The sequence below is a fragment of the Diuraphis noxia genome, unplaced genomic scaffold, assembly GCF_037042655.1.
Source record: "Diuraphis noxia isolate RWA-SAM2 unplaced genomic scaffold, SU_Dnox_SAM2 contig0002, whole genome shotgun sequence".
Taxonomy (NCBI): Eukaryota; Metazoa; Arthropoda; class Insecta; order Hemiptera; family Aphididae; genus Diuraphis; species Diuraphis noxia.
Window position 1 is genome coordinate 65,126,217 of NW_028301712.1, and position 18,312 is coordinate 65,144,528.

The 18,312-nt window shown below is 28.0% G+C and overlaps 4 protein-coding genes across 5 annotated transcripts; 3 read left to right on the forward strand and 1 right to left on the reverse strand.

The window, feature by feature from the left end:
- Positions 1–3,665: 3,665 nt before the first annotated feature.
- LOC107167261 (CDK5 regulatory subunit-associated protein 3) lies at positions 3,666–6,871 on the forward strand. Its single transcript, XM_015516228.2, has 10 exons — positions 3,666–4,031; positions 4,111–4,285; positions 4,360–4,598; positions 4,676–4,940; positions 5,004–5,095; positions 5,170–5,223; positions 5,291–5,437; positions 5,505–5,698; positions 6,361–6,532; positions 6,652–6,871. The coding sequence occupies exons 1-10, from the start codon at positions 4,029–4,031 to the stop codon at positions 6,727–6,729; spliced, it is 1,419 nt and encodes a 472-aa protein (XP_015371714.1). The 5' UTR covers positions 3,666–4,028; the 3' UTR covers positions 6,730–6,871.
- LOC107167267 (protein transport protein Sec61 subunit gamma) lies at positions 6,817–9,041 on the reverse strand. 2 transcript variants are annotated; one of them, XM_015516242.2, is made up of 4 exons: positions 8,882–9,041; positions 8,711–8,818; positions 8,542–8,644; positions 6,817–7,106 (listed from the first exon to the last, which is right to left on the reverse strand). In XM_015516242.2, the coding sequence occupies exons 2-4, from the start codon at positions 8,802–8,804 to the stop codon at positions 7,097–7,099; spliced, it is 207 nt and encodes a 68-aa protein (XP_015371728.1). In that variant the 5' UTR covers positions 8,805–8,818; positions 8,882–9,041; the 3' UTR covers positions 6,817–7,096. The 2 variants fall into 2 exon arrangements, with proteins under 2 accessions (XP_015371728.1, XP_089077451.1); XM_089221325.1 differs by lacking the exon at positions 6,817–7,106 and having other exon boundaries at positions 8,538–8,644.
- An 885-nt stretch (positions 9,042–9,926) lies between these two features.
- On the forward strand, positions 9,927–14,148 carry Dlish (Dachs ligand with SH3s). The gene is made up of 7 exons (XM_015515770.2): positions 9,927–10,201; positions 10,340–10,557; positions 11,204–11,420; positions 11,492–11,631; positions 11,811–12,000; positions 12,066–12,223; positions 12,299–14,148. The coding sequence occupies exons 1-7, from the start codon at positions 10,153–10,155 to the stop codon at positions 12,461–12,463; spliced, it is 1,137 nt and encodes a 378-aa protein (XP_015371256.1). The 5' UTR covers positions 9,927–10,152; the 3' UTR covers positions 12,464–14,148.
- A 156-nt stretch (positions 14,149–14,304) lies between these two features.
- LOC107167059 (uncharacterized) lies at positions 14,305–15,815 on the forward strand. Its single transcript, XM_015515951.2, has 3 exons — positions 14,305–14,775; positions 14,865–14,975; positions 15,328–15,815. The coding sequence occupies exons 1-3, from the start codon at positions 14,491–14,493 to the stop codon at positions 15,604–15,606; spliced, it is 675 nt and encodes a 224-aa protein (XP_015371437.2). The 5' UTR covers positions 14,305–14,490; the 3' UTR covers positions 15,607–15,815.
- Positions 15,816–18,312: the final 2,497 nt, after the last annotated feature.

Here is an 18,312-nt window from a genome sequence, read left to right on the forward strand (position 1 = left end):
ATAAATATTATTATTTTTTTTTTTTTTTTAGAAAAACATGCCAATGTAATTTATGTATTTATTATTATTATTTTAGTATAATTATTAATATACAATAGAAATTTTTGATTTACAGTTTTATTTTAATAAATTTTAAACAAAATTATTGTCTAGTTTACACTAACCTAATAAAATCAGTGGTTATGATAAGTGGATATTGTTGAATTTTAAATTCAGAAAATATGTTTGAATACCTATAAAAAAATTTGTTACATATTTTATTACTTAGTAGGTTATAATTATTATATTTTTGACTTATTTGTTTTATCAACCAACATTTTAACAATTTATGATGAATATTAGATATTTAATATAATATAATATAATATATAGATATTTTGATATTTTTGAATAAAATAAATTCAACAATTTTTTGGTACCTATATCTACTAAATTGCTATAACTATACTTTTTTCATTCATTGATAAATATTTTTTAATTTTATGTTTTATTCCAATTGGCAACATATTAGCGCAGGATATGTTAATTAATCAGGTAATGAATGATACAAAAAAATATACTTTTAATAAAATACAAATATAATGTGAATTTCTTAGCATATTAAAAACTATCTCCTAATGTATTATAATAATAAGACTAATATTTCATGTACCTGTTAATATATTAATCTCTGTATCTATTAAAAGTTGATAACATCTCTCATTGTCGCATGCATAATCGAAAAGAAAAAGCAATAAAATATTAAGTCATTTTAGGTCTAACTGGATATATCTTATATTTTTTGATTTTATCAAATTTTTTTAATACTCCAGCTTATAATTAGAAATGTTGGAATGTTCAAATTATATTTTAAAATACAATTATGATTGCCAGGCGTTCTAAATAGGCAATATGGGTACATCGGTGTCGTGGGTGCACCTTTCTGTGTCATCGTGGTAGATTATTAGGAACATATTGTACGTACGCTGTGTTTAAGCCAGTGGTGGGTGTAATTACGGCGGTGCACTCGCACCCACAGGTATTATGTAGAAGGTGCAAAGTTCAAAGATATGCTTTTGCACCTGCCGACGCTGAACTTTATACCTATTAAAATACAATACTATATCTCATTAAATTTTCGAATATTTTATAAATTTATTTAAAAATTTTGTCATAACTATAATTCATTTCATATAAATATTATATTTTTATATGGATGTATTATGGTACAGATACACCACATACAGTGTTTAAACTTTAAAATATACATATTTTGATATTTTTGTATGTTATATATTGAAATATTGTTATTAGGTTTAAAAAGTTACCTATAGTATAATATGCAAGCAAAATGATTAGCTTTTTAGATTTAAGCATGACTAAATTTGTCATTACGATTATTGGACCCGTTAAAAGTTTAGCACCTGCTGAAATTTAATTGAATTACGCCAATGGACGGGTGGTAGTTAAATAATCATAATAATTATCGGTTAATTTTTCAAAGAATAATATTTTATTATCAATAGTTCTTCCAACAACAAAATAACTACTGTAGTACAAGATGTGATTATTAATGTGACCATCTGGAATTAAATTATAAATTTTAAACCTTCTATATTGGTTTACCGGTCCGTTTCGAATCTAATTAGTATATAAGCCACATACATCTAAAGATATCTCGTTGCCATAGTCCTAAAGGTAACGTACCTATGTCAAGTACTTGTGTATGAAATACCAATTATTTACACTGCAGTTTATATTTTTACAACAATATTAGTATATTACCGACATTTTATAATTAATTTTATTAAATCATAAACGGCTGATTTCGGACGCATATTCTTAATACCATTCCACACAACTTCGATGATGATATAATGGTACGGATTTATCGTTCTAAATATCTAAGGAGATGTTCATTACTGTGCTAAGCAAAGAACAAGCGTGATGGAAATATATAATTATATAAGCAAATTATTAAAACAAAATGAGCCGTCGCTAAATGTCTAGCTGATGTGAACGTCAAAATTGTTTTGTATGATGGAAAATATGCATAACAATTTAAAGGATTGTTTATTAAAAGAAATAACCATATAATCATGGCATAATCAAAATTCTTCATTTTAATAAAAATATTTTGAAATTTGTATCTATTGTGTATAGTAAATTATAATATAATATATAATACTTTTCTAATATCTTTTTTTCTGATATAATATTTATTTATACATTCTTTAAGTGTTTTTTTACAATAAGAGAGAGTTGTTGGGTTGAAGACTTGCTGGAAGTATTCATATTTCATCCAGTGAAGGAACTTCTTAACAGTTAACAATTTAATCATTTGATAGGTCCCGGTGTAACCTCAGTGATATTTTACCCCACTAAAGTAAAATATCACTAGCGGTTATTGGTTATTTATCTAAAGTAAAATTTCGCCAATTACAAAAAATACGAATTTTACGTGTAGAAAACAAATAATTTCGATAAATTTTCCTTCAATATATTATGGATTTCGATATTTCAATGATTGCTTTCATTAGAATTATACAAATTCCTACTAATACTTAATTTCAATTAAAACTTTTTTAACTCGTTTTAATATCACTGCAGTAAAGTCTAATTAATAAATAATATATGATTTGACAAAAAACACTTTCTTTTTGTGAAATTTATTTGCGCTTATGGCTTATTAAAAAGGTATTTATTTTTTTTTTGAGATTTTGGATTACATTTTGCCTTATGTTTATTTGAAAAATAATCCGCGATATCATAGAATAATATAGTGATATACCTACATATAACGCCATGTCCTACGGAAATCTGACGAACGTGATAAAAAAACAAAACTGTTTGTAATTTGTGTGTTAGGTACCTATTTATAGGTTATTAAAATAAAATACAATCTGTTGCTTTTTGATGACATGAATGGATGAATGCATAGGTTTAATGCATATCTTAATTGTATGCATTTTTCCATCCGAACTAAAATGACCAAAAAGAAAAAGAAACTTGACCAAGTGCAGCTTATAAAAATTATTTAATTAAAAATAAGTGAAGTTATGGCTATTAAACTATTATAGATAGGTATATTGTATATACCTACATATATCTACATATATAATAATTATATTTTGCTATTCCATTACCTTTTTCAGCCTATTTTCATAAAAAAATAAAAAAAACTTGTTTTTGAAATTTGTTTTAACTATATAATATACAACATTTTAAAATGAAATTTGTAATTACCTATTTATAAACTATAATCAAATAGACCACTTGACTGTTGAGCCTACAAACGTTCTACTGTCTATCTATAACCATGGTATTAACTTTTTATTCTGGTATATAAAAGAACTCGAATACAATTATATTGGGAGTTTCTATTGATAAAATATCATGTGCCGACCACACATTTTTTTTTAAATACAAACAACACGTTGCAGTAAGTTGATGATAAGCGTGTACTTAGATAATAATAAATACCATGAAAAATTAGATATGTCCGGTAACATCACACTATCACAGTATTACCACAGAATAGATTTAATAATATATTCTGTGGTATTACCGTATTACTAGTTTTGCTCAGTATGCGCATCTCCTTCACCTCCAACCAATGTCGTAGTTCTCCACTTCTCATTGGTCGATTTTATTCTATGTTAAATATGTATGTATGTGATTGACGGCCAATAAGAAGTGGAGAACTACGAAGTAAAGAGCAGAGAATGCGTATCAAAAAACTGTGATGATACCTATATAATTTGTTTGTTATGATAAATACTGACAAGTGACAAGTCAGTACTCGGGAGTCACCAAGTAATTGGAGTTATTAGTTACCATGTTACCATAAAAGTATGGGACGTGAATGCGAATATAACAGACGTGTACTGATGTCAGCCTCTGTTTCGAAAGTTTGAAACGTTATCATATTATATTGCCCTACATTATATTCTTCAATTCCTCTTGCTCAGTCAGTCACTCTTTACTCTTAATTTTGGAACTTGACTTACACACCTAAATAATTTTATATTATTATTATTTCTGAAAATATGGTGAGTGAACTAATTTTTAAATTATTAATACTCGTCTAGTTTTGGAACTTTTTTACGTACTTATTTTCTGTACTATTAGGAAAGTTCCATTCCGATTGAAATACATGCTCAAAAACTAAGCGAATGGCTAACAAGCAGAAAACATTGTAAAAAAAATTGGCATTCACACATACAACCCATAAGGCAGAAAATAAATGCAGCTATACAAGATATGCCTGAAAATAATGAGATCGTAAAATTGTTGTCTGGGGCATGTAAGTATTATAATTTATAAGTGTTATAAGCCTTGGGTTAGTATTTATTTAAATTCTGTTATATTTTTGTTTAGATATCAATTATTTCTATTGTAAACGTATAATTGAAATATTAAAAGAAACTGAAGCTGATACTAAAAATTTGTTTGGATCATATGGTTCACAGAGGATGAAGGATTGGTTGGAAATCGAAAAACTGTATTTGAAAGACAATATTTATCTGGCTGAAGCTTGTGATCTTCTCGTACAAAACATCAAATATCACATACCCTCGGTTAAGAAGCAAATAGCTAAATTACAATCTGGACAAACTGTAAACTATTAAAATTTTCTAAAACGTAATAATATTTCAATTTTGTAAGTAACAAGCTGACTATAGATTTTGTATAGGATTGCGATAAAAAGATTGAAGATTACACTAAATCTATCCAAACATGTAAAAAAGATTTGGAAATGATGCGGAAACAGTTTTCTATAGTTGATGACAACAGTTTTAAACGCACACTTATAGGACGATTAAATGAACTCCAAAAAGTTTATGATGATGTTACTGAACATATAAAAAATTTAAAAAAAGCCAATTCATATTTTTCGTTGTTTGTAGCAAATATTCTAGGTTCAGACATTAATTTAACGATGCTTCAATATATTTTAAGTAATTATTGTTTTATTTCTTAAATTATTTGATCATGAAGTTTAAAATAGTAAATACTTTTAGATAATGGCAATACTACCTATTACGAATATCTGTATGGGGAAAAACCAAGTAAAATAGAAGAGTCTGTGCTAACAATTGAAGAAGATATTAAAGTATATCTATAATTTTGTGTTAGGTTAGGTTATATATATATATGTATATATGTCATTTAATAAATATTTTATAGGATACCACTGCGGATGAAGAAATTGACTGGGGTGACCTAGAGAATCCATCTGAAGTATGCAACTTATATGAAATAATTCAGTTATCACTTTGTAATTAATGATAAATGTTTGCTTATATAGGACATTGATTATGGTATTTCTCTAGAAGAAAGTGGAATAGTAGTTGAAAATCTGCAAACTGATGGTAGTATAGCCAGGGGCAACGAGGCTTTGACTTTATTAGATAATTTTCAGACGAGAAATGAATTTATGAATGATATTTTAGAAGTGAGATATCTCAAACTATAACATTTTTGTTATGTAATAGAATTATATTGTTGCCATTTTACTATAGTTAGAATCGTTTCTAAGTATGCGATTGCTCGAATTATCAAATGAAACAAATTCTGCATTATCAGTCCATTCTGGTGGAGAAATCAATGAGTCTAAACCTGAAATAGCCTCTATGTTGGATGTTATAAAAGTAATCAAGCAAAAGCTTAATGATCCAGTTTTCCAACATTTGCAGCAAATTAAACATTCACCAAGGTAAATTCAATAAACTGTAAGGGCTGTTTTAAAGTGAGCCCAAAGCAGCAAGTGGATCACTAAAAAAAATTTTAATTCTCTTAACTTTGTTGCTTATTTTCAACATTATTACCATATTTTTGTATTCTGTGCCTAATTATGTTAGCATAAAATTAGCTGTATCAAAAGTGATCTAACCACTACCATCAATAAATAAGAGAATAAAATATAATATAATATATCATAATGCCTCAGAATCTCGGTCTATACTCTATTCATAATGAGATCAGTACAAGACAGCATGAAGACCACCTCAATCAGTGTCGGCCTGGTACTTAAAAGGCCTCGGATGCATTTCTTCAGAAGAACCCCCAAACAAGTTATTAAATGAAAATGATAAAAAATGCTTATAAGTAGTGAAATATTATATTTTTAGTAATATCGGGGCCGCTCGACACAAATACAGCCGGGGGGCCCCTGATGTGTTTGCGGCCTAGCGGCTATGGTCAGGCCGACACTGACCTCAATCCATGTTACAGAACAAAGCAATGCCCATGCGCTGTAGGTGGCACCTGTGCACTTGTAAACTATCTCATTTTGAACAGACTAGACAGCTGCAGCTATTTTCTACTATTCTATATACTTGATCTGAATAAATATGTCATTTATTTTTATTTTATTAGATATCTTAACAAACTGGAGTCAACATTTCTTCAAAAAGTTAGCAATGTTGAGAAAATGATTAATTCTCAAATAGCAGTATCTAATAAAAAAAAAGAATTAGCTGAAGAATATAATCAATTGGTTCCAAAGCTGAAGTTAATACAACAAAAAAACAAGCAATTAATAACTGAAGTACTTATAAAATTAAATCATATTATTTCTCAAACATTTTTGTTTTACTACATTATAATCTACAATAACTATATAAATAAGAATTGATTAATGTATTATTATATGAATATTTATTTCAGATTGAATTTGATATATCAAAGAAATATAAAAACCGTCCAGTTTATATAATCGGAACATCAATATTTGGGTCTTCATAATAATTAAATTAGTAAAACAACTGGAAGTTGCAAGGTGATGAGTGTTATATGTTTTATCTGTTTAAATTATACAATTTGTAAAATAAATTTAAATGGAAAGATTTTTTTTTTTATTGTTCATAATAAAGTATTTTATATTTTACATGTCAATTACATTATTATAAATTTTTAATATAATTTATACTTAGAAACATTAGATAAATATAATATAAACTCTATTTACTAAAATGAACAAGGGAAACACAAATATTGTTCACAAATATTTAATACACAGTATAAAAACAAAAATATTGTGAACTACACACATCTTTTTATCAAGATATATTGTTTTTTTTTAAGGAAATAAAGGAGCTGATCTGCTAACAATTCATGATCCTCTGTAAAAAAAAAAAAAAATATATTAGATTAATGAAATGATATGTTGATATATCTAAGTGTTGAACAAAATTTATTATATGGCAAATTACAAGATTGATATACCTAATTAAAATAAATAAATCATTATTTATAGAACTAATAAATAATCTAACTAATCTTAGTAGACTATGATTTAATCTGGGGTACAAATTTATTTTTATTCTTCACACCTCCATTAAAATAATACTATTTTTTGTTTTTTTAATTTAGTTCTATTGTGTTGATTATTGCAAGCAATACTTAATTGCTTAAGAGGACGTTACACCCGCATTTATTGTCTCCATTTTACAAGTGCGTAACATTACAAAAACTGTTTCGCGCAGAAAAAACCAAGAAAGATACAGTTATAACTAAGAAACAAAATTTTCACCACATAAAAAGGAGAATTTTGTCTGTGCAATATCGTTTTTATTTTTTCGATATCACTTACACAAAAAAAAATTCTTATTGTTTTATAATATATTAATTTTGTGTTTTTTAAGCATGAATAACTTTTTTTCTAGTCCTGATATCGAAAAAATAAAAACGATTTTGCACGGACAAAATTCTACTTTTTATGTGGTGAACATTTCGTCTCTTAGTTATAACTGTAGCTTTCTCGGTTCTTTTCCGCGCGAAACATTTTTTGCAATGTTATGTACTTGTAAGACAGAGACAACACATGCGGGTGAAACGTCCTCTTAAATCATAAATAAATCTTAATAGGAGCTTATCTAATTGATGTTTATTTTTCAACTATATCATGCACATTGTATATAGAAGTTGATGTACACATGTGTTATTTTCAGCTTGCAAATGTACAACTTAATAAATTTGAATTGAATGACATTGAGTTAGAGTCATAACTCATAAGTATTAAAATTATAGTAAATTGGTTTATACAATTTAAAGATACAAATATTATTCATGTGCTATCTTTGGAATTATATATGTTATTTTAATTATAAGCGAGTTATGAACATTTTAAATTCTCAATATTTTACATCGGTCCTTATTACTCACTTTAAAATTAAAGTATGAAAATTTCGTGAAGAAAACAATATGGATACCTTCAAATTTAATAATACCTAAGATAAGTTTGGTATTTAGTGTAATATTCAAAGTAACAAAATAGATTGTGGAGAATGCAAATTTGATATGTTGCACATTGATAAGATGGATCATGGATATAACGAATACAGGCATCCAGATGCTCAAATTATATTACTTTTTTTTTTTTATTATTAATATTCAGTATTCTAAACTGCAGAATTGTATTTTGAATTTATTATCTAAATACATGACACTTAAAGGCGAATTACAATTGTATTGTTGATATTTGGGCTTTTATTAACTTTAGATTAGAAAAACCCGTAATTATTTAAAAATAAAATTTTAATTATAAATTGTACTTACACAATGATGTTGTTGATGGGTATGTGAATAAGTTTGACAAAGAAACCAATAAAACCCATTATGCAAAAACCGATGGCCGTAGCAATTGCGATTTTTTGAAACTCTGTAAAACAAAATAAATTACGGAAATGAAAAAATTACAATTAAATGGAATACAAATCGCTTTTACCTTTCCTGTCGGGTTTAGTGCATCTTTTTACCAGCCTAACTGAGTCTTTGGAAAACTGGCGTCCGGGTTCCAACACTTTAGTTACTTGATCCATGTTATTTTTCTGTTCTTTGTGGATAAAATAAAATCTCAGTTAGTATACTTAACAATATTTTAATCGAATCAGCTTACTTGAGAGAACGATGAGTGACGGTAGTGAAGGTTGAAAGATATTCGAGAAGTGAAATGTTAATGAGGTCGCTTCACGAGTTTACAATGTAATATGTGCTGCGTTGGTCGCCTCGTCACTCGGTAAGTTTAATTATTAGCGAGTAGTGACACGTTTTGATTATTATTATCAATAACGGTGTACATAAACATAAAATCGACGCTACGTCATCACTTGCGTTGGAATGTTAAGTAACCAAAGAAGACTGATATGCAATTGACAGCGAAACTTTCGTAACGTCCTTGGTGCACACACGAGACTATGAAAGTGCATACCACGGACTAAGATATACTAGATTATTATAGTCTAATAGTCTTTAGAATATATCTATAGTTATAAATTCAATTTATTAATAAATTGTTTAAAATCTGATCATAGAGTAATCTGCTGTTACTCTGTGAATCTGATATTACTATTATTACTCTATGCATAGACAAAGAAAATGGATTTATATATATATATATGGATATACAGTTAGTGATAATTACTGTTAATTATTTATTTAGTATAATAAATTCATAGTTCATTATTTCCGTGCTGGATATTGTGGGTTAATTTTAAACCGGTTTTTGTCCAGCAAATTTTTGTGTTACTTTTGCAGTTCAACTTAGATGATAAATTGAGGCTATTTGCTTACATGTTATATTAAATTCGCTCATAGAGTTAAAATACTATAATATGAACAATTACTAGTATTTACTCTATGAATCCACCTTGGCTCTGTAATTACTAATTATATAATATAAAAAGAACAAAGATTGGTTGGATGACGACCACAGCTCATATATCTAAAGACCTTAATAAGTAATAGGCTCATCATTTAATATCCTGTCTCCTGTGGTGAAGATACAAATTACAATTTGAATCGAACTCCTATGTTGATGCTGCAGCGTTAACATAAACGTAATGATTTTTATACTCATCAGCCGCTGAATTTGGTTTTCAAATATGGCCACACTGGGTCATAATAATAATTATCACCATTCCAGAACCTGTTCGACCGCCGGCGCCACCGCCGCCACTGCTGTCGGATAATAATAATGATGATTGATAGTCAATAAATAATTGACAGTGTGACAGTGTCCTGTAAGTTGGCTTGTGCAGCTCTTGCTCTGTATGTTTTGTGTTTCATTTCGTGGTTACATGGTTTTCCTGAACCGGAAAAACGGATATAGTCATATAGACCTTGGAAACCAGTTACAAGATTAGCATGCGTTGTGGCCAATAAACAATAATGGCTTTCCTGTGTCCCGTGAGAATACGCCGAGGCAAGAAGAAAAAAAGTATGATCAACAATCATTAGAAATACCAAACTCTTTGAGCTGCCATCACTTACAGCAGAATTTATCCTTCTCACTGAGGCCTTTTGGTTTATATTCCTTAGTGTAATCATTCAATAGTGCTTTAAATGCTTTTTGCAGGTGGTTCTACAAGCGACTTGGATAAAGAAGTGCTACGAGGAACCAACGCTAATGGACCAGTTCCAGGTATGGGACGTATTACTGGCAGTGCATCCATTGAGACACTGGTGCGTGTTGGGATCGAGAAGGAAAACGGCTTGTCGCCTGATAGCAAAATGGTTGTACTTCACGATTTCACACCGTGCGTCGATGATGAGCTGACTGTGAAACGAGGCCAGGTTAGAATGTGTTAAATACGCATAATATCTGAGGACTAGTGACTAAACTTTTAGTCCATATTATAAATCTAAAGTGTTGCTCAATGCTCAATTTAATTTTTTCGCCTTTCTGATTTATGAAGTAGGTAGATAGAAATAGCTCAAATAATTGTAGTAATTAAATACTTTTTGGATTGGAAATTTTCTTGGATTTCATTATTCATCAATATACTGATTTTATGTTTTGAAATATTATTCATTGAAGAAAATTATGAAGTTTAATTATGTTATGAAAGTATTAGGTATATTAGTTTTATGAGTTATGTATTTATTTCATCATCTGTTAAAAAGTTTTTTCTACCTCTAATTTTTGTGTAATAGTTTAATGTAATATCCCAGTACTATAAAAGTTTGTTTTCAAAATGTTGATAAGCATAATTAGTTTATGATGCTTATTATATTTTAGTTGTTTTAAATTATATTGTGTATAATTTATCCATTACAAACTAAGCAATTCAAAATTAAATAACAAAATATATGCATTTATGATTTTTTTAGATTATCTAGATAACTTGAAAAATTAGGCATGTAGTTAAATATCAAAAAAATATAATTTTTTTTTTTTATCTTTCCTTTAAACAAAAATTATTCATTTATTTCTTTCTAGGTCGTCAACATCCTATACCGAGAGAACGACTGGGTATATGTAATTGCAGAGGATAGTCGTCAAGAAGGTTTTATACCTCATTCATATTGTACACCTTATAATTCACAACTTGGTGAAATAGCTTTAAATAATGTCAAAAAGAAATTACCACGTGCACCAGCTGCTACGCCAACTGAAACTGTTGTTGAAGTTGAAATCAATGAGCAACAAAAACATGGTTTGTATAATAAATTAGCATTTAAAATATTGTCTATAACATAATTATTATCGTTTTTGTTCAATTGTTAGGCAATTGTGGTGATTTATCTGACTGTGAAAGTTTTGGAAAAACCCAAGATCACAAAAATCAAAACAAACAGAACATTAGTAGCTCTAGAGCATCATTATTAAGTGCATCATCACATCCTGAGATTCGACCATTTTTCAAAGTAATTTTTAAATATAATTTTATTTATTTAAGTATAAAAATAGTTTATCATTTAACATTGGTGAAGGTAGGCTTTATATAATCAATATTTTATAGCATGGTATCACCGTAAAACACAAGAATTAATTTTAAATAATTCAATTTGACATGACATATCTACAGTATTTATCAAATATTTAGGACCCTGCAGGACGTTACATTGTTTTATACACTTTCATAGCGAGAGATGAAAATGATGTTAGTGTTGAGAGAGGAGAATTTGTGACTGTATTAAACAGAGAAGACCCTGATTGGTATTGGATTATTCGCAGTGATGGACAGGAAGGATTTGTTCCTAGTGGATTTGTATATCCAGCTGATATAATACAAGGTATATTAAATTAATAACGTACCACATTGCAATATTATTTAAGTAACTTATTGATATTTGTATAGGACATATAAATCAAATGAATAATAATAATCAGTGTGCTAGTACTACTAATACTGGACTACCTCCAGTTACCCGAGCACGGCCACGAAAAAACTCTTGTGTGGCTGATGACGATCCAGCAATTCATGGTACTGAAATGGTAATGCTTTATGATTATAAGGTATGTTATATTCATTTTTATTTAAGCTTAAACTTTTTATTTTGCTCAATTCTTATCATTTGGATAATTTTGTAGCCTCAAGCCCCAGATGATCTATCAGTTAAGCGTGGCGAATGGATATATGCAGATCTCGACAATCAAATGGTCGATGGGTGGTTATGGACTTATGCTCCTAAAACAAGAAAATATGGTTTCATACCTAAAGCATATGCTCATCCACCTGCTATGACCAGTTTGTGAATATATAGCAGCTGATAATGCTGATATTCATTACTTTGAAAAAGTATTATTTTAAGTGTCAAATAAGTACTCTAACCTAAAGCTGAATATAACTCCTTTATTTTTGTTTACTATTCTTCTAATACCTTCGATGATCTTTCAAAGCCAATAATTGTGATATTTTGTAGGATAATGGGATTGGTAATGATAAAATAGTTTGATAAATTAATATAGTTTTACACTATCAATAGAATACTTACATTGTTATAATAGTATTAAATTAAATTATGAATATTGATCTGTTTTCACCAACATCAATTTTATTATTTGGAAGAATGAAAATAAGATTTTAAGTTTATCTATAAAAATGTTATGTACAACACTAAAATTATTTAAAATACAGTTAACTGAATAACTCTTGAATAAATCATAAATTCTTTTCGCCAAAGATTCTTAAATAAAAACTAACTGTTGCTAATAAAATAATTTCGAGATTAGGGGGATAGATGAAAGTTATATCTACTAAAGTTCACTACTGTTTACTTAAAATTATTCATGATTAGATAGGTATATTTATGTATATACATAATGTTGGTTGAAGTTAATGGATGAAATATACCAACAAATAAAATATTAGAATTGTGCTACTGTAGGTCCTGTTGATGCTTTAAGAGATTTTTGAAAACTTATTATTATTTAGGTTATAAAAATGAATTTTGACAATATTTAAAGTATTACAATTTTACTGTATTTAAAATACATAAACAAATTAAATGAACTTAAAATATCTTTAATTAAAACAAAAGTTGTATCTGTATGTTTTTCATTTTTCATAGTTTATGATAGTTTTATTAATTCCATTTTTTTAATAATTTTAATGAAACTGATATTCTTGCCACTATTTTATGTAAAATATAAAAATTTTTTAGAGTAACTATTATTCAAACAATATGGTATATTTATACATTTTTTCATATTGGTTTTACTCTTTTGATAAAAAATAAATAAAAATTTTTAGAATTAAAAATAGTATTTTATTAACTAAGTTGTTAAAAAAAACTTAGTTAATAAAATATTGATATTAATGTGATATTTTATTGTTGAATCAAAATTATGGAAAGAAAATATCAAAGTAATGACAATTTATGTTTAAACTAATATTGTATATTTGTGCAACAAGATTTTAAATAATACCACATTTGATACTTTTTCACTTTGTTAAAAACATAAAAAAATGTATTTTAGTTTGATTATGATTGTACCAATGAATATATTTATTTTTTTATGTATTCATTATTGGTTCTTTAAAACATTTATTGTATTATGCTATTGTTTAGGGTAATGATTTTAAGTTATTTTATGTTATGATTAAGTAACTATGTATTTTTTTTATTACTTGATTTGTATCAATTTTCTGGTTAAAAGTATTATTAACTGTTTTTGGTTAAATATGAAGTATAAATAAACAAATGTATCTGTGATGATTAATAGTCCACAACTGGATAGACAATTTTATAAGAAAATAGTAGTTAATATATTGTTCAAGTCCGTCCATTTTGAAGTTGTGCCATACTGCCATTGTACTTTAATTAGTTTAATAAGACTGTATTCTTTAAATCTCTTTTATATTATATTATATTTTAATCTTTATTAAATATAATATATAATAAAATATATTATTACATTGAATTTCAGGAATGAAAGTATTTGACATGTTTATTTTTTTTAGATATTTAGCGAAAAAATTACTATGGTTATCAAGTTAAATGATGAAACAATTATTTGTAAATATTTTTTTTAATTGACAAGCAGTGTTATGTACATCATAATTGGTTGAAAATGTTAAGTAGTGAATTGTAACTGTTCATATGGTTTGGTGAATTAAATAATTGGGTGTTACAATTAGCAGGAAATGTACAGCATTCCTCATTTATGCATTGACATATTGACAGAGGAGTTGTGTTTTTATATTTATGATATAATTTTTGAGTAATTGAGTTTATTTTTTATGAAATAATAATTACTAAAAAAATTTATAACAATATATTATGCAATTTTTATTAAAAATATGTGCGTTATCAATTATCCTCAAATGTACAGTCAGTGAACTTCAATGTTTGTCTTCGAATAGAAATGTAGATAAATGTCAAGATTGGAAGAAAATGTCTGTACTTGTGGCCGACCTAGTGGGTCGGTCAATCGTCAAGGATAAAGTCGAAACAAAATCTAACATGTTAACGCTGTTGATTCGTGCCGCATCGGGTGTTATCGGACACGGCACCAATGCTCTAAAAGCTCTTATAGTAAACGGATTGGTACTTTTGACGAAAACTGTAAGTTATCTTCATGCTTTATGGAATGACAATTTTTTGTACAAATGTAAATGTTCAAATATTATGTATATTCCATAATTCTTATTTAGATCTTGAATGTCTCTGATTACGGAACAACCTGCAATTACAGAGCTACTGGCCAAAAAACTAAGATCGTCCCCGATGGTCGTCCAATCGACTGGATTATGAATAATCCATATGTAATGAACATTGCAGTCTATGTCTATACCATATCTAATTATGTTACACATAATATGACATTACCTATATACAATAAAACTTACTGTACTCGCTTGTGCTGTGGTAGGACTGAATGGCGCAACTAGGGACAGATATGGCACCTCTTAAGTCACCTAAATGGTTTCACATTTTTAGTCGATCCGGTAATAATTAATTATATATATAAATACTTCGAAGTTTGGGGATTTGTCTCATAGCTGATCAGCCATTAGAAAATTTCATAATTTTAACACATTCGACAGTTTCCAGTTGCGCCTTTATGTGTTATATGTGGGTTTACCTAGTACCTATTATATTTTTTCTCGATTTCAGATAAAGTCGATGATGAAAGATGCGACGGACGAAACGTTACCAGATCTATTAATCGGACATTTGACGTCGCAAATGCCATGTGTTCAGTTGCTGCTTTGTCGCTTGTCACCAATCATACACTACATGCAGCGTCAGGTAAAGAGGAGTAGGCGAAGTCCTTCCCACGAATGGTTGACGTGGAATGTTTCCGACTGGCAACAAGTCAAAGGAAACGCAATGCATTGTGCGGAAAAACATTACGAATGCGGGGAAATGATAAAACGGAATTCGTCCCGGTGATGCAAATCGCGAGTAGTATGATATCGGCAAACGTGATCCTGATGCTTACGTGGTGATATTTCTGTTCGAAATTCTATTTTTATTTAACAAAAATATTATTTATTTTATTACATTATGTCATTATGAGATAATTATCCTATGAGCTGTAGGTATTTATTATTATATTTATAATAATAATGTTATAAATAAACACATTTTGAGGGATTTAAGCCTTTGTAGACTCTTATTATGGCAGTGATTAAATGTGTACACTGTACAAAATCCTTATTGTGACATTGTGTAAGTATTGCTTTGTGTGTATTCTATGTTTAACTGTTTAAGTATACTTTAAGTACCTACACATAAGAATACCTATTATAATTAACAACTAACAAGTGTGTCAAAAGGACGTGCAAACGTTGTTGCTATATATCTAAGCTATCAGTTAGGTTACGGGCTTTATGTACGCATACAGTTTTTGAATTAAGTATAAATCATAATTGTTATTATACTATAATATTAAGCGAGTGCCTACGTGCAATTATCAAAACTATCATTTATGTGTTTGTGTGAAGACTACGTGTATATACTATATAATTATAATTTATTACGAAGGTAATTCAATAAATGAAGAAAAATAATGTTATGAACCTATATATTAACACACTAGCTATATTAATAGTTTAATGGAGTTTATTTTTGAATCATTTCTGTGGCGATTTATGTTTTGTGATCTATGGGGATTCAGCTCAAGTTTAAGAATTAAGATAGTAATTTTCTCCTGTCTAGTCTTTTACAATAAACAGCCAAATAAAACCCACTTCTTGAGCCCGCTACACTCAGCCACTCCCCCTCTCCTCTTTCCACAAGAAACGTCATTATCCGAATAACTAGAATACTTTGCATATTATTTGTTTTAAGAATATGCAAATCAATTAATTTTGTTTTGTTTTGACAAATTATATGAGTTTTTAGCAGCACCCTCGAAATGGTTATTACTCATTAGGTACCTTATAATATTTTAATGGCTTATTTGGAAATCCTGAAAACCAATAATTTTAAATTATTAGTTATTAATCAATTATATTATAGAATATAGATGTTTCGTGTGTAGTATAATATATTTACACTGTAACTGGATTTGCTGCAGCGATATTTTATTGTAGCCGATAATACTATAACGGTATTTTTGGGTAGGTATGACTAACATATGAAAATTAAGTTGGCAAAAAAAAAATAAGCTTCTACGCGCTTGACAGTTGACACCAAGATAACATAATACCTATTGGCTATTTTATATAATATTCCGACTATTACGGAGGTGTGAGTACATATTATACGTACCTAATACGTCGGATGGTCGTCCGTATCCATTTTTCTCCATCATAAAAACAAGATATTGTCATTTGTCATCATATTATATTAATTTGAATACCTGGTTTATAATTTTCTGGCTAAGAACATTAAATTTTATATTATTTTTTATACGTATTATTTTATTCGTATGCATATACAATTAAAAATTACTTTAATAAAATATAGTACATTGCTTACTTTAATTCAGAATTAAATATCAATGCAATACCTTGCAAATAAGAAAATAAAATATAATAACTACATAAATTGTTGTAAATGTTGTTGTTGCCTATATATTAGCCATATAGGTAATATACTTATAATATTATATAAAAATAAAAATAAAGCAATTTGTGTCAAAATTCATAATTATTAACTTCAAACAAAATAAATAAAATCAATAATTTTAAAATAAGTAGATATTTTAATTGTAAAATAGATACTAATTTATTGTTTTATTATACAAAATGTAACTATTTTTGTAATTTTTCTGACACTTATTAAATTTGTAGTTATTGGTATAATATAAGTTTTAATTGTAGTAAACCTTAAAATATCGAAAATCCACAATCAAGGACATAAATAGGGTGGGTGTTGGATTGTGTCCTTAGCCCAATTTAAAATTGATATTGATAATGATAGGATATTTTGACTGTTCAAATTTTTACCTAATATAGATTAAGGGGGGGGGGGGGGCGAAGTGATTGACCATATTTTATACTTATTTTGGGGGTCACGACACTAAAAATGTTGAAAAACGATGTGTTATACCATTTTAATATTCAGCTATTAAAGATATTATGTAGGTAATCTTTATTATGATAAATTATACAATTTATAAGCTAAAAATACGTTATGATTATAAACATACTTCTAAAGCTCAAGAAACCTATTAGTAGGTATCTATAACTTTTAGCTCAATATTGTTCAAGTTCAAAATTTACAAGATAAATAATACAGAATGCATTTAAGAATTATATTACTCACATATAGAAATTCAGAAGTAGATAAATTGTGTATTTTATAACTGTTTAAATTTTTTTTTTTTAATTTTAAATTAATTTTAAGCGTACAATTTGCAATAAATATCAGATGATTCCTCGTACTCGATCAAACTCCAGCCGTCTTCTATTGTACTTCGGGTTTAGATCAAACTGTGAAGGTATCAAATCGATAGCGTGTTCTATACGATTTGTAATTGTTTTATAAAATTGAAATTTGCATAACTGCCCAGTGATTCCACGTAATCTGTGAAACACCACCCGTCCGCTCGGGGACACAGAGTCTTTGATCCTTATACGTTATACATGAAACTACCATAATAGCTTTTACTGCTAGTAAAGCTTATAGATCTCAACATTTGCAATCAAC

What these genes read in the sequence shown, in the direction of transcription:
- LOC107167261 (XM_015516228.2), top strand. An exon ending in AAAATTGTTGTCTGGGGCAT is followed by an intron (nt 4,286 to 4,359) that starts GTAAGTATTATA and finishes ATTTTTGTTTAG; the next exon opens with ATATCAATTATTTCTATTGT. An exon ending in CAATTGAAGAAGATATTAAA is followed by an intron (nt 5,096 to 5,169) that starts GTATATCTATAA and finishes AATATTTTATAG; the next exon opens with GATACCACTGCGGATGAAGA.
- LOC107167267 (XM_015516242.2), bottom strand. Translation starts at nt 8,804, where the DNA reads ATGGATCAAGTAACTAAAGTGTTGGAACCCGGACGCCAGTTTTCCAAA. An exon ending in CACTAAACCCGACAGGAAAG is followed by an intron (nt 8,645 to 8,710) that starts GTAAAAGCGATT and finishes TTTGTTTTACAG; the next exon opens with AGTTTCAAAAAATCGCAATT.
- Dlish (XM_015515770.2), top strand. Translation starts at nt 10,153, where the DNA reads ATGGCTTTCCTGTGTCCCGTGAGAATACGCCGAGGCAAGAAGAAAAAA. An exon ending in AGATTCGACCATTTTTCAAA is followed by an intron (nt 11,632 to 11,810) that starts GTAATTTTTAAA and finishes TCAAATATTTAG; the next exon opens with GACCCTGCAGGACGTTACAT. An exon ending in TCCAGCTGATATAATACAAG is followed by an intron (nt 12,001 to 12,065) that starts GTATATTAAATT and finishes ATATTTGTATAG; the next exon opens with GACATATAAATCAAATGAAT.
- LOC107167059 (XM_015515951.2), top strand. Translation starts at nt 14,491, where the DNA reads ATGCAATTTTTATTAAAAATATGTGCGTTATCAATTATCCTCAAATGT. An exon ending in TGGTACTTTTGACGAAAACT is followed by an intron (nt 14,776 to 14,864) that starts GTAAGTTATCTT and finishes ATTCTTATTTAG; the next exon opens with ATCTTGAATGTCTCTGATTA. An exon ending in GGATTATGAATAATCCATAT is followed by an intron (nt 14,976 to 15,327) that starts GTAATGAACATT and finishes TCTCGATTTCAG; the next exon opens with ATAAAGTCGATGATGAAAGA.